Source organism: Phasianus colchicus, chromosome 17 (genome assembly GCF_987193195.1).
Source record: "Phasianus colchicus chromosome 17, bPhaCol1.hap1.1, whole genome shotgun sequence".
NCBI classification, from domain to species: Eukaryota; Metazoa; Chordata; class Aves; order Galliformes; family Phasianidae; genus Phasianus; species Phasianus colchicus.
The window spans coordinates 2,941,852-2,956,585 of record NC_143452.1 but is presented as its reverse complement, the minus strand read 5'-3'; the positions used below and the strand labels follow the sequence as shown (position 1 = coordinate 2,956,585).

Genomic DNA, 14,734 nt, shown 5'->3' with positions numbered 1-14,734 from the left:
GAGGTGGCTGACGGGGGGATACGGCTGATGGGGGGACGTGGCTGACAGAGGGACACGCCCGGCCGACTGGACTCCACCGATGGACGCACAGCCGACTCGCCACACCACCAAGGGGGGCTCACGGCCGGCGGCGGAACATGGCTGACAGTGCGGCACAGCCGCTGGGGGCACGCGGCCGACGGAGCGACATGGCCGACAGGCGACACGCGCGGCGACGGCGGGCCGCCCCCGTTCTCCCCGCGCCTGCTCCGGGCCGGCCGGCACCAACGGCTCCGGGGCGACGGGCGGAGCCGCTCGGGCGCTGCCCCGCGCCGCCGTCTCCGCCCCCCGGGCTCCGCGCTTTGAAGCGGGCTCGGCGCTGCGCTCCCGCTCAGAGCCGCCGGCGCCCGCCATGGTGCAGCCCGAGGAGCAGGCCCGGCTGTACCGGCCGCGGCCCGAACTGCTGCCGGCGGCGCACGTCCCCTCGCTGCCGGACTACCGGCGGCTGTACCGGCGCTCCGTGGAGGAGCCGCAGGGTGAGGGCCGCGCGGGGCGGGCGCCGCCGGAGCCCCGGGCGCCGCCGGGTCGCTTCGCCGCCCCTCTCCGTCCCCGCCGAGGTACGGAGCGGTTCCCGCGTCTCGGCTCGCTGGTTGTAAGCTGTGCCCGTTGCTTTTGTAGAGTTTTGGGGTGACGTCGCCAAGGAGTTCTACTGGAAGCAGCAGCACTCGGGGCCGTTCCTCAGGTACAACTTCGATGTGACGAAGGGGAAGATCTTCGTCGAGTGGATGAAAGGGGCGAAGACCAACATCTGCTACAACCTCCTGGACAGGAACGTGGGCGAGAAGAAACTGGGCGACAAAGTGGCTTTTTATTGGTAAAGCTCTTTTATTATTACCTAGGAAGCGGGCGAACGTATCGCCAAGGTGTGCACGTAGTGTTGATTGCGGCTGAGGGAATTTAAGCACGGTAACGGCGGACGGCTCAGCTCCGTAGGTGCTGCAGCAGGTGTTGGCTTTCCGTGTCGTGAGTTGGGCTGTGCTGTGAGATGCCCAGCGCTCCTACACGGCTGTGCCCGGCTGAAGGCGTGTGTGAGGCCGTGCCCTCGCAGGTAGGAAGGGGTGGGTGGAGGATGTGGGGTCAGGAACGGCTGAGATGCAAATTCAGCTCGCTTCCTTGTTCCGTGGGGCTGGCAGGCTTTGCTCCTGTGATGGGAAGGTTGTAAAAAAATCCTGAGCTCGGTGTGTTGATTCTTAGTGCTGGGTGGTTTGTAATGCAGTGGCACTGTCCTAAAGGCTGCCTTATCAAGTGCTGCCTTTGGGAAGAAAAGTGAAGCGTGCTTGTGTTGTTCTTTTTATTTTCTCATCTTTTCCTGGAATAGTTTATAGTTGGAAAAGTCCTACGAAGCTGAAATTTGTATCGTGATGGAGAATGGGCTTCTCTCGTGATGTGTGGCATCCAGAACTAAGGCTCTGCTGCACCACAACAGCTGGCACCGCAGCTGTGCCTTGAATTGACAGCAGTGCAGTGTGCTCACACACCTCAGAAGCATGTGTTTGCACTGCATCTGTGTTCCTATGGCTGCACGGGGCTGTGCGGAACCAAACTGAAGCATACCCAGTCGGTTAGGATGCAGTAACTTGTTTGTGTGCAGCTCAGGAGCCCTCCTGTCACTGTGATAAAAATACCAAGTGCTCTAACTACAAAGAGCTCTCCTGCTTGTCAGTAATTTTGTGCAGCCGAAGAGCTGTCTGTGCTGTGTGTGGCTGTCACAGGGGTGTTTTGTAACAACCACGCTACAGGAAGAAACGTGTTCCTACAGTATTGTTACAGCTGCAGATGTGGAGCTTGGCTCATGTGGAAGTTTCTATCCATATGGCTGCTGCTTCAGCAGAAGAAAATTGCACTTGCTGCCTAGAGATAATAGCACTGATGTTACTGTAGCTTACACAGGTGAAATGGTGGAAAGTATTTACTTCCCCACTAGTCAAACACATTCTCTAACTTGCTCAGATGTGAAATGACTTCAGCTCATCGTGGTAAAGGTGTGTCAGCAAACAGAGCCATTTGGCAGGATCCTGGGCAGCCCGAGCTGCCAGCCGTTCTGGGGGCAGCGGGCTCAGCCTTGCTCAGAAACCTTCATGTGGCACTCTCCCCTCTGGAAGTGAAGCCATGCAGCGTGCAGCTCTCATTTGAACTTAGTGAGGGTTTTTCTTGTTATTCTCCCAGCCTTTGTGGGATATTCGTGATGCTGAGCAACACTCACAGTGCAAATGGTGGGTGTCAGTCACAGTGCTAAAAAATAAGGGCTCCTTTCCACCTTAACACGCTGTTTTCCACAGCAGTTCTGGGGTAAGTTCTCCCAGCTTGGGTCTGACATGAGACTGATTTTGAGGCTGTGCTGTCTGGGGCTGTCAGTTGTGAATTTAATGGTGTGAGAAACAGAAGAGCCATGGTCAGCATGACACATGCGGTGCTGACCTGTGAACTCCTGGCACGAGGGCTTTGAGAAGCTGGGCTAAGGGTTGTTATTTGTAAAATCACTCTTCTGGGAACACACACATGCCTCTCAGGGCACATGCTTATCTACAGTAACAAAATATACTTGCTGTCATCTTGTCCTTTCACATTTTGCCTTTAACACTGTTATTGAACAAGCCCTGCTTCTAGAAACGCTTAAGATTTGTCATAGTGGGTGAGTGGTCAAGAGGGAAATGAGAGCCTCCAAAAGCCAAAGAGAAAATCTAGAGTGTTGAAATACCTCGGCCAATTTCTCGCTACTGTCCATAGCCTGGAACTGGCTGAGATGGTGCTGAGGTGTCACCGCTCGGCTGTACGAGAGCTCTGAAAGTCATGGCTTCATTTCCAGAGGTGAGAAAGTAGGAAAAAGGGAAGAAATGAATCCAGGCACTTCTGGGTGTCTCTGGGAAGACAAAAGTCCTGACAAAAGTGAGAGCAGTTCTCTATGGCTGTGTGAAGCTGGGAGGAGCTGGCACTTCCACCAGCTGGGCTCTGGTGCTGCTCTGAAGGCTCCTGTACTGCTGCCAGAACAGGGCAGCGTGGGTCCCATCCCGAGGATCTGAAGCAGGGCTGCACGTGGGCCAGCAGCTCTCTGTGGGATTGCTCTTCCAGTACAAACAGCGGTGCGTGGGATTGCTTCATGCTGTGCAACTTGTACACAGGTGGCACTGCTGGGTGTCATCCTTTGGATGCAGTTAGAGCTCAAATGACCATCCTGAGTAGGTAGGAAGCACTTGTTGTTTCTCCGTTGCCTGTTTCTGTATGATATCTTGTGCTGCTTGTGAACGTTGAAAGTATTTCTGCCCCTGCTGCTTTTGATTCCTCTTTCTCTGTTTGGTATTGCTGATGTGGCCTAAGGAGGAACAGAAGAGACAGGAAATGTCTGATAAAGTGCTGTTCTGAAATCTTTTGTAGCTGTATGGAAAGCATGGGGCTGCTAACTCGATGGCTTGTGTGCAGGTAGATACCTGCCCTGCAACTGTGGGAGTTGAGTTATGTTCACTGTGTGGGCAAACTCTCATCTCTGTTGAAATGCCTGTTAATCATCTGGTGGAAACGTCTGTCTGGTGAGGCTGTGGAGGTAAAAATTTAACCAGATGGGATTTTAAAAAGGGAAGCACTTCTCATGGGGGAAGCACGTTGTCTGTAACCTGTGTGGAGTGAAGCACTGGTGGTGTCTGGTGGAAATGGGGCAGAAGTTAGAGCTTGGCACACTGCCTTTAGTTTCCCCATTGGCACCATTGGGTGTGCGGGTTTAGCCGTGGGCTGCAGCTTCTGCCACCTTTTGGAAAAATAAATCTGTTCTTTTTCTTTCTGCTTTCCTGTGTTTGCATATGAAGGGGTGCATTCAGGAAAGAGAAGAAAAGGTAGTGATGACTGCCAGAACTTAGTGCAGCTTTGCTTAAATGGAAGAGTAAATGCTGATTTTTCTTCTTCTGGAACTAGAGCAAGTAGGACACAAATGCAAAAAGGTGTTTTTCTAAATGTGATAAAGGATTTAGGCGCCAGTAGTATAAAAATTTCTTCTAGTTATTCTTTCTGTAACAAACTTAGAGAATGGTTGTGGTCAAGTAAAATCAACTGAAAAGCAAAGCACTCACTGCTTGGTCTCCAGAATCCAGATCAGAGAGTGAGTTTGTGTGCTTTCTTCTTATTTGTTTGGATATCTTCACAGGTATCAGTGTTCTGTCAGTGCCACGTGCATGGATGCTGTGGCTGAGGATGGTGGCTGTTAAACAGCTCTGAACCTCTTTGTGTTAATCAGAGCCAGCATCCATGTGATGCACTCTGCTCTGCTATTCCCACCAGCTTCAGGACACTCAAACCCTGTGCCAAATGGACTCTGTTTCTTTGGTAACTTCCTGGATGATTTGTCATACTTCAGTGGCATGGCCACTTTCAACACCATGCTGACAGTGAAAACTCATCCTTGAATTGCGCAGCTTGTTTAAAGGAGGAAAAAATAATCAGCCTGGGAAGGCTGTGTTTCTCAATGCTCATCTCAACTCTTTACAAGGGTAGATAATGGCAGGACAAGGGGAAATGGTTTTAAGTTGAGGGAGGGAAGATTGAGGTTGGATGTCAGGGGGAAATTCTTTACAGAGAGAGTAGTGAGGTGCTGGAACAGCTGCCCAGAGAGGCTGTGGATGCCCCGTCCATCCCTGGAGGTGTTGAAGGCCAGGCTGGATGGGGCCCTGGGCAGCCTGGGCTGGTATTGAATGGGGAGGTTGGTGGCCCTGCGTGTGGCAGGGGTTTGAAGCTTCATGATCGTTGAGGTCCCTTCCAACCCTGGCCATTCTGTGATCTCCAGCCATGTGCCTGTGAGTTACTGAGAGCAGCAGGAGCACAGGTGCCGTGAAACTGCTATTTGGTGAACCAGAGAACGCCCTACAGCAGCAAGAAGTGTTATGGAAAAGTTACCATCTGTTTGATGCATGCTTGTGATGCTGCCCAGGTGCAGGACAGTGCCTCTGCTCACTGGGGAAGGAATGACCCTACTGGTCCCTGCAGACCAGAGGATTGCAGAACTTTCTCTAGTAGCTGCACTTGAGTTCTTGAGATCAGTGCTCGTTCCTTCAAATGGAAAGGACTTTGCAGGGTCCTTCCCAATCCTGCTGCTTGGCTGTGGGGGAGCACCAGCAGAAACCTGGCCTTAAAACAAGGAGTAAAGGCCATTGCTGTTGTAACTTGAACACTTCTGGAGGAGGAGTGCTTTTTCTCTCATCTCAGTGGAATTCCTTCTGTCCTGTTTGCAGGGACAGTCATCTCCTGGTGTGGTCAATGCTGTAGTGGAAGTGCAAGTGGCTGCTGTGCTTGGGTGCTTGTTTCTGGAGGCTGAGTGTGTGTATGCTGAGATCTGGCTCCTGCCAGCTTTCTCCTGTCATACCTTGATGTTGTTTTGTCCTGAGCATTTCTGTTAATAGCTTGTGCTTTGTGCTGTGTCCTCCATCCTCTTTTCTAGTGAAATCTCCGAGACAGTTTCCAGCTGAAAGACTGTGCCAGAGGGCTGAAGTAAATGCATGAGAGCAGCAAAATGCCTTCTTCAGGCTACGGCTGTCCTGTGCTCTTCCAGTCACAGGAGCGATGTGTGAGTTGTGCTCTGCTGGATGCGAGTTGGTGTTAAAAGCATTGTGTTATTCAGGCAGGCACACACGCACAGTCCTGTCCCTTCTCGGGGCTGATTTGCAGAATCATGGAATATCCTGAGCTGAAAGAGACCCTCAAGGTTCATTGAATCCAAATCCTGCCTCTGCACAGGACCACCTAAATCCAAATCAGAGCCTTTTCTGTCTCAGGATAGCTGGCAGGACAAAGCAGGGGACTGGCACGTGTCCTCAGCAGCAGCTGCTGGTCCTGCTGTGAGCTACCTGGCAGCTGGCAACGTGGGGCCATGGCACTGGTGTGATTGCTGCTTCTGCTTGGGAGCACAAGGCAGCAGTGAGGCAGTGGAGCAGCTTGCTTTTGATGTGTCAGAGCTTGTTGCTCCCAGCATTTGCTCTGCACCCCTTGGTAGCTGCTGCTGGCAGGGATACAATATCTGCCTCTATCAATACAAAGGAGTGCCGAGGAAGTATTTTGACTAGTTAAATAAGTTAGATGTCAATAAGTGCCTAGGATTAAATGGTGTGCCCCTCAGAGTGCTGCAGGAAGCTGCGTGTGAAATAGCAGAGCTGCTGGCCGGGTCATGGAGCAGCACGCAGGGCTGCATGCAGGGCTGGGAGGCTGCTTGCATGGCTTTGGAGAGGGCTGCAAGCTGTGAGGTGTGCTGGCAAGCAGCCTGGTAGTGATGTGAGCCATCACCAGTTGTGCAGTGGGTGCTGGAGGTGGGAATAGGGTCACTTTGTGCATGGAATAGTGGCAGGGTTGGTGAGGTAATGCAAAGTGAAGGTCAGCTGGGGCTTGGTGCAGTGGCATGAGTACATGGGTAAAGCCTTTCTCAGGCAGTCTTCATGAGGCTTTGCACAAAACATTAATCAAGAAACTAATTTGCCCATGAATGGAAGAAAGGTCTTTTTATCAAGCTCATTTAGCCTTTCCCTTTGCTTCCTGCCCTGAAGGTCGCTTTTCAGGAGCAATAGCAGATTTTTTCCAATGCTGGAATTGTTGCCTACTCTATTCAGTGGGGGCCCAGGTGCCCCCCAGAACAGTGTGTCCTGCTGCTGCTCTTGGTTCTGACCTCATGCAGCATTTTGGCTTAGTCTGGCAGGCTCTTGACCGAGCTGCTGTTAATGTCCCATTGCTTTGTGTGCTGTGCTTCAATATACATGAGACCTGGGGCAACTAATGCGTTATTTAGTTTTATTTAATATTTTATTTGCTTTTCTCATGCTAATCGTGGACTGACAGAGGGACTGGCTCTGTAGATTCAGCACGGAGGAGTCAGTCAGTCATCTTTCTTGAGTTGCTTCTTACACCACTATCCTAGTGCTGGTTTACACCTCTTCCAAAGCCTCCTCTGCATGCAGATGGGTGTGCAGTTGCACAATACCCACCTGGGGAAGTACAGGGAGGGTGGTGTGCACAGTGATCTGGGATTTTTTCACAGCCTGTGCAATTTGTGTCTTGCAATTGTGGCAGATGCTGGGCACCTGGATACCTTGATAGAACAGCTTGCTGCTGGGAGAGCATGGAGTTATGTGAGGGTTGCATATTGGGGATATTGGCAGGACAGTGAAAACTGCAGGTGGGTGTACATGGAATGCGTGGACAGAGGATGGGGACCTCCTGTGCTGATCCATGGCACACTCCTGTATGGAAGATGGGAGCCTTCAGTTTGCTCATTGGACTAGAAAACATGATTATTTTGCTGTAGCTGTGTGGGTGGCTTGTCTGTATGTTCTCTCTCACTCCAGTGTGAAAGGCAAAGACATGGACAATGAATTAGGCACTAAATGGGTGAGACTTGCTCTGAAGTGGTCAGGCTCTGCAAAAAGAGGTGCAGATGGGTGCTTGGTCCAAGCATGGTGGTGTTTTCATGGACAGCTGCATTCCTTGTGGCTGGTGGGTTTCTGTGCCAGAGCTGTGAGGCTGTGCTATTGATTTACAAGTGCTTTGACAAAACCCGTTGGCTCTCAGCAGCACCAGGAACTGCCTTCCTCCACCCAACCCTGTGCCAGAGCCCTTGCTCCTGGCTGGAGCTGCCTTCTGGGTCTGCTTGCGTTTCTGCACACCATTGGTTGTAAATGCTGATATGTTGAGTGGTACAAAGTCACGAGCTCTGGAAAGTTCACAGCCTATTGTGTTAGCAGGTGTCCGCTCCCTTTTTAGGGGAATCCCTCAAGGAAATGGATGATCTTCCTGCTTGTTGTTTGTTTTTTGTTTTTTTTTTTTTTTGCATCCGCGTACCTGAGAGCTGAGTTTGCCAGTTTGCCACTGCATTGCCACTGAGCATCTTCCAAGGGATGTTCTGACACTGAACAAGAGGAACAGCCCAGCAGAGGACATCTGGCCATCACCTGCAGAGATTTGAGACATCAAGTAGAAAGACCACCAAAAAATTTGATTTATGGTGTTACTTCCCATTGTGGGCTTGGTTGATGTTTTCTGAGCCTCCATTGATATCATCTTGCCTGGCATTCAGTTTCCAGGTCTTGGCAATGTGGCAGCATGCTCCATACAGATATGCTGCATTTCCCAAAGCAGAGCACTTCCCAGCTGTGGGCAGCTTGTTGTCATATCTTGAGTGAAGCTCGTGTCACGGCCTGACTGCAAATTGTTTAAACAAGGGCTCAGTGTGTGGTGCTGGAAATAAGCTCTCCTCTCATTGGGCTGGTAAAAATAGTCTGTGCTCCTGACAATATTACTTGTGGCAAACATCTGAAATGTTTCTTCTGATGTCAGCTATCTCACTCTCCTACAGCATCTGGAGGATTTGGCTCACAGGATCAGCAGCAATGGCTGAGGTCACCCAAAGCTGGTGACCTGCTGAAGGAGCCCTGCATGGGAGCTCTGTTGCAACACCATGATCCTTAAGGCATGCTGTTTAAAACAAGCTAAATGGAGTGGGCTCTAAATAAAACGGGTGATAAGATATCATTTTCTTTTTTGGTGGCTGCTCTCATGTTATAAAATACCTGCAGCATATCAACAGTTAATGCATATCATCTCTACTTGATGAATACCCAGAGTCAAACAAGCAGAAAAAACAAAGCTGCAGAAGAGTAGAGTTCCCCTTCCTGCTCAACGTCTTCCATCCATGCAGAAGGACTGACAGCACTGCTGGGGATTCGCTTGTGGTCAGCATTGGCTGTAAGCTGCCTTATTTTATCAGGTGTGACACAGCAGTAGATTTCCCCTTCAAGGGGAGCATGGTGGCTGCTGGTTGCTCCCTGTTCTAAAAGCATTGCTCGGGGTTAGGCTTTCAGGCCACTGCAGACCATACAAACCTTGTCCATCAGTTTTCCTCCCTTATGTTGGCTGACTGAGCGACAACAGCATGGGCTGGTGGTGTTGCCTTTAGGGCACCCTGTGCAGCCTAATTAAAGGGGCCTCAAGTGGGTTCTTAGGGCCAGGCAAGAGAATAAGAAAAAGCTGAGCAATTCTGGAGGGTTGGTAAATAAAGGAGTAATTCTGGAGTGGGGTCCACCTGCAGCTGGGCTGTGTGCTGAGGGGATGGTGAAGTGAATAGTGTTTGGACTGCAAAGAATAAATATTATTTCTTCACATGCATCTGGTACTTGTTCAGATTAGGAAAGGCTGTGGGTAGTAGGAGGAGCTGAGCGTGTCATTAATGAGAAGGAAGGACAAAGATTGATTGGGTTTTTGGTATGGGATGCCAGTAACCATGCAGGGTCTTCAGTGTTTTCATTCCAGCCTGCGTTTCCATATGGCTGTTTTCATAGGCAATTAGAAGCCTGATTCCCTGGCCATAAAGCAGGTGGTGGCCCAGTGTCCCTGCAGAGATAACAGTCATATAGAAGTGCTGTGAAGGACAGGCACTGGCAAGCACTTTGCAGGGGGAAGCTGGCTGCAGCTCAGCAGGCCCCGCTTCGGCACAGCGCACCGTGTGCTGCCCTTGTTTGGGTTTCGTACAGCAGCAGGAACCTGCCCATCCCAGTACATGGTCAGCTTCTGGCTGAAATGGTTTGGCTCACTCTGACAGGTTTGACAGTGGAGCCTTGTTAGATTTTCTGTAGAGGGCGATGGCATGGAAAATGAGTCTCCAACTTAACCGTGTGGACTCAGAAGGTGATGCTGATAAATGGATATGAATTTTCCCCAGGACCTCAGCTGCCAGGTTTGCCCAGCTGCCTTCTCACACAGTGCTGCCAAGTTTTTCTGGAGGGGCTGGGAAAGCCCCTGCACCAGCCCCTCCCTGGCTGCGCTGCCCTTGCACAACTTCTTTCTTGATCCTGCCATGATGCAACAGGATTTGAGTGTGAATGCAGGGAATGTGGAGGCTGAGCTTTCTGGCAACCCCCTGTAAAAACCTTCAGCCTTCCCAGAACTCCACTGGGTATTTCCTGCTGTGTGTTACTGAGGTGGGTGATCTGTCTCACTATTATGAAGTGTTTGATTGGAGGCTTTCTGCAAAACTATTTCAGTCCCCTGGAGCGTGGAATCCTGCTGGAAACACTTGTGCTTTTGGGAGGTCAGTTTAGGAGCGTTCCTGTATTGAACAATCTATGTGCAAGCAAATGCATGTGTTTTTTTTTCTTAAGTGAAACTGTTCTTGCACAGCTGAGCTCTTCAGACTTCAATCTCAACCTACTCTGCTTTTTCAAGGACAGATTTGAAGGGCTCCATGTACTCAAGCACCGTTCCTGTGTCAGATGGATGAGCAAGGCGAGCTGCAGCATGACACATGGCCATTTTTAGGCTGGGTGGCTGTTACCAAGCCACCAGGCTGTCCCAGCCTCTCTTTCAGGCCGCAGGTTTCCTGGCTCTGAGTGCAGTGAAGCCAAATGGCAGCACGGAGGCTTGCGATGATAGCGCTGCCTGTGCGCACGTGGCGGGTGCGTGTTGGCACGGCGCAGGACAGCTGGGGGCTTTGCTGCACACACGTGAGCCTGCTCCCCAGATGGCTGCAGCTCGGCCTGGGCACGCCGTGCCTGGCATTTTGGCTGCTCTAATTCTGGAGCCTGAGAGATGGGAAGCCGGGGGCTGGCTGGCTGCCCCCTGCAATCTTGCACGTGAGGAGGAGCTGTGGGGCAGGGGCAGCCGCTTCTCCTGCTGCATGGGAAAAGTTTTGCCTTCTTGTATCTGAGCTCTGAGACCTGCTGCTGGGGAGCTGGAGGGCTGCTGACTCCCTGTGCTGCTTGTGCACCAGCTCGGCCCCTTGCTCAGGAGAGTTCTGAGTGCTGCAGTTCGGATGGCACTGGAGTGACCTTCTCAGAGTCCCTGTGCCTGCCCTGCTGGAAGCTTTTCCATGCTGCTGCTGCCTTCGTGCTAGATTCCACCTGGAGCCAAGCCGTGCCCCAGATCCCTGCTGTCCTTAGGGGTTGACAGCTGGTGGCCCCAAGGATGATGAGCACTTTTGTCTGTTAACTGTGGGCACTGCTGTTACTTGGGAGTGATGTGGGTACAGGAGCTTAGAGGAGGAACGAAGTTCTCAGTGGTAGTGTTTACAGGGGTTGGGTAAGCTTTGGCTTTGTGCCCTGCTTTGTTGTGGTCTGTGTGATCTGTATTATTTAAAAAAAAAATTTCTTACCTCTCTAATTAGCACTGACACACTGTGGGTCTGCAGGTGGTCTGACAGATTTTGACAGCTCCTAACACTTCACTTGCTCAGCTTCACTTCATCACTTTCCTGTGCACCAGCTACTCCTAATGATGTTACAACCCTGGTAGACCGCAGTTATCATCAGTAATTACCTTGCAAACCATAATTCCCACTGATGCAACCTGTGCTTCCTGCTGCTCCATGCCATTGCTCAGTCAGCATAGCACAAGGAGGCTCTATTCTCCTATTACTCAAACAGGTTATGCAAAAAATTGTTACTCACTTTACTTCTGAGGAAAGAGAAACTGAAGAGTGCTGCCTGTTTATTGGTGTCTCAGCTTCACTTGGGGCTGGTTGGATGCTCTGGGAAGCATGCAGTCCTTGGAACTGTAGCAGGTTAAGAAGCTCCCACTCCGTCCTGCTGCCTGTTATGCTGCAGCTGAGATGTAGCAGCTGAAATGGGCTCAGTGTGCTTGGATGGACAGCCATGCTCCATTGGTTATGTGATGTGTGGCTGGAGCAGGCTGAGGAACAAGCCTGGTAGTCAGTTCTAATGCTTGATGGAGCGCAAAACTGTTTAACCTGCTGCAGTGCAGCTGCCCAGGCATGGATCTGCCACAGCTTTGCTCCCACATGGCTGCTCCTGAGCCTTGGCTTCTCCACAGGGTCATTGCTTGAGTTAATGCGTCTCAAGAAATGCTTACCTGCTCCTACAAACCATTTTTCTTACTGCACAGCACAACGCTAAATCTTTTGCTAACCTGTGTGATCACTTACAGGGAGGCTTTGCCTTGATTTAGCAGCTCTGCATCTCCAAGGTCAGGCTCCTAGCTGAGCAGGCAGCCAGTCTGCAATCTTCCCATCAGTGTGGCTCTTCTGCAGAGGTGATAACCATTCAGGTTTCCCATCTGTGTTGTGCAGAGCCTGGCACTAGTGTCCTGCACGCTGCTGTGCAGCTGGTGTCTGCAGCCCTTGTGTGGTCCTAGGTGAATGGCTGAAGGCAGCTGGAAGGTTCTCCCCCATGCAGGAAACTTGCCTTTCTCATCAGAACATTCTGGAAGGTGTGCACCTGTGTGTTTACCTTAAAGAACTTGCATTTACTTAAGTCAGTGTGAGGCTCAGCAGAGGCCATGTGGCCAAAAAATACTTTTCTCCAGCTGGGTATGCACACAACGTGGAGCATGTAAAACACAAGATTCTCATGTGCTGAAAAATGCAAATGCATCCCTGCTGTGGTCCAGATGATGATGTAACATTTTGGATTGCTAGTCGTCAAATGCAGGATTAAATTCAAGGCTCAAACTGTGTGTCACCATGTATTCTATCTATTCTATCAGTGTTTCTGGGGGGTCTGAGGAGTTGAAAATTGTTTTCTGTTTGAGAGAAAGGCTTGCTGTTAGCTCAGTCACACACCTGCAATTGCAGCAGAGCCACTGCTGTTGGTTCTCATCAGCAGTGCTTAAAGAAGATGCAGTCAGGGTTGTGGAAGTGAGCGCTTTGCTGTCGTGCTGTTTGAGTTCTATTTATTTATTTTTCTGTTGAATTTGGACAAGTGAGCTCTTTGTGAGAGGCTCAGGGCTGATAGCTCTGGCTTTTATCTGCTGGGCACCAGAGGGAAGATGCTGCTCAAAAAGCTTTGCTTCCAGGAATTCAAACTCATTTCTGACACACAGTACTTTACTTTCTTTGTAGCTTGGAGGTGGGCATTCCTCTAAATGCCCCATCTGAAATGTGTAATTGTGTTCGGTTTTGTGCCAGAGAAAAGCATAGAGCAGCCTGAGTGCTGTTGCAGCCCAAGTGCAGCTGTGGGCACTGCAAACTATTTTCAGACATAAGGAAGCTAGAAACAATTGCTTGCTCTTGAGAGTGTGCTCAGAGGCCTTTACAGGAGATGCAAGTGGGCATCTTCTATAGAAATGTGGCCAGCTCTCCATTAAGGTGCAGATCATCTTAAGATCTGAACTCATCATTCTGAAGCCTGAGGCACCCCTGCTGATGCTGCTGTGAGGATGGAGCCAGGGAAGGATGTTGAAAGCCTCTGATAACCTTGGGGAAAAGGTTTCAACTTCCCTCTGGCCTTGCCTTCCCACCCTGTGTTCTGCCGTGCCCTGTGTGCTGGCTTTAGAGACAAGTCTGAGTGTGTGTCCCAGCCTGGGTGCGTCTCTGGTGGCCTGGAGAAGGGGACAGGCTTGTGTCCAGCAAGTGCTGTGAGCTGGATGGCAGATGGCAGCGTGGAGGTGTCAGACAAGAGACCTGGGCTGCTCATCCCTGCAGGCTTGCTGACCCCTTTGCCCTCCAGACCTGGTGCAGTGAGAAATCAGAGGGGCTGGGCTGCTCCTGCTCCTATTTGGAGTTGTTATAATTGTATTGAAAAGAGATGGTTAGGGTTTCAACCTGAGAGGTAGCTGAACTTCCACACACGGCTCTCTTGTTCTCCCTCCTCAAATGAAGAAGGGGAGAAAATACCGAACAGGACCTAAGGGCTGAGATGAGGACAGGAATGTCCCTCCCACGGATGCTCTCCTTTCTGAATGAATCCTGTGTGTGCATCCCACAGGCTGCAGCTCTCCACACCCTGCTCCAACATGGACCCTACCGTGGGGCCCATCCTTCAGGAGCAACCCTGGTGCAGGGCCCAACAGGTGGCAGCTCCCCAGGCCTCCTGCTCCCTGCAGCTCTTCCCCATGGGCTGCAGCTCTGGATGGGCCCTGCTCCTGTGGGGCCCTGTGGGCCATACCTCCTTCAGTCCACGTCCACTGCTGTACCATGGGCTCCTACATGGCTGCACATGGAGATCTGCTCTGTGTGGTGCCCATGGGCTGCAGGGGCACAGCCTGCTCCATCACGAACCTTCTCTAGGCTGCAGAGAACTGCTCTGTGGCTGGAGCACCTCCTCCCTGCTCACAGAGGCTACCCTACAGCTCTCCACTACCCAACCCCTGCCACATAAACCCGATGCAATTACTGAAGCACAGAGCTGTGTTTGCAGCACTCCTGTGAGTCTGGCCCCAAGCTGTTTCGCGCACTGCTTATTTCAGTGTTGCTGTACCCCCATAGTTTAGATGCCTCAGTGAAGATCGTTGCATGGTGAAGGTTGGCAGCAGCTTAACAGAAGCAGATTCTCTTGCTTTGAGTCAGATCAGTTACAGCTGCTCAGTCCAACCCTGAAATCAGCTCTTGAATCTTTGACCTTCAAGTAATAAAATCTAAAAGGAAACCCTGTGATTTCCTGGTTTCTCTTTACAAGCTGAGAGCCCTGCAGTAAGGAATCCATGTAATGGTTTTGTGTTGTGTAGCTCGAAGTGATGCTCTTGGTTACGAGCCAGGGCTGAGCTGCCTGCCCTGAGCACTGCTTCTTGTTCCCATTGATTTTCACTTTGCATCTACATGGGGCCAAACTTGGGTCAGGATCATACCAGGAATCCCCTTTCTGAAACCCTGGGTCAGAAGATAGTCCATGCAGCAGTGCAGGTGTCAATGGGCCTGATTGCTGGGGTGCTATGGAAGCCATGAGTATGAATGGATATCCAGAGTGAGAAGTCAAGTTTGTAAACAGCAGATCCAGGAGCAGTTTTC

The 14,734-nt window shown here is 51.1% G+C and overlaps 1 protein-coding gene across 3 annotated transcripts in view; it reads left to right on the top strand.

Annotated features, from left to right (window-relative positions):
• The first annotated feature begins 312 nt into the window (after positions 1–312).
• The window catches only part of ACSS2 (acyl-CoA synthetase short chain family member 2), a 31,252-nt gene continuing 16,830 nt past the window's right edge, over positions 313–14,734 (top strand). Inside the window, exons 1-2 of one of the 3 annotated variants that reach the window (XM_031603122.2) lie at positions 313–515; positions 658–853. In XM_031603122.2, the coding sequence (XP_031458982.1) occupies positions 392–515; positions 658–853 (320 nt within the window). In that variant the 5' untranslated portion in view covers positions 313–391. The remainder of the gene's footprint in view (positions 516–657; positions 854–14,734) is intronic. The other 2 variants (XM_031603121.2, XM_031603123.2) reach the window with 2 other exon arrangements.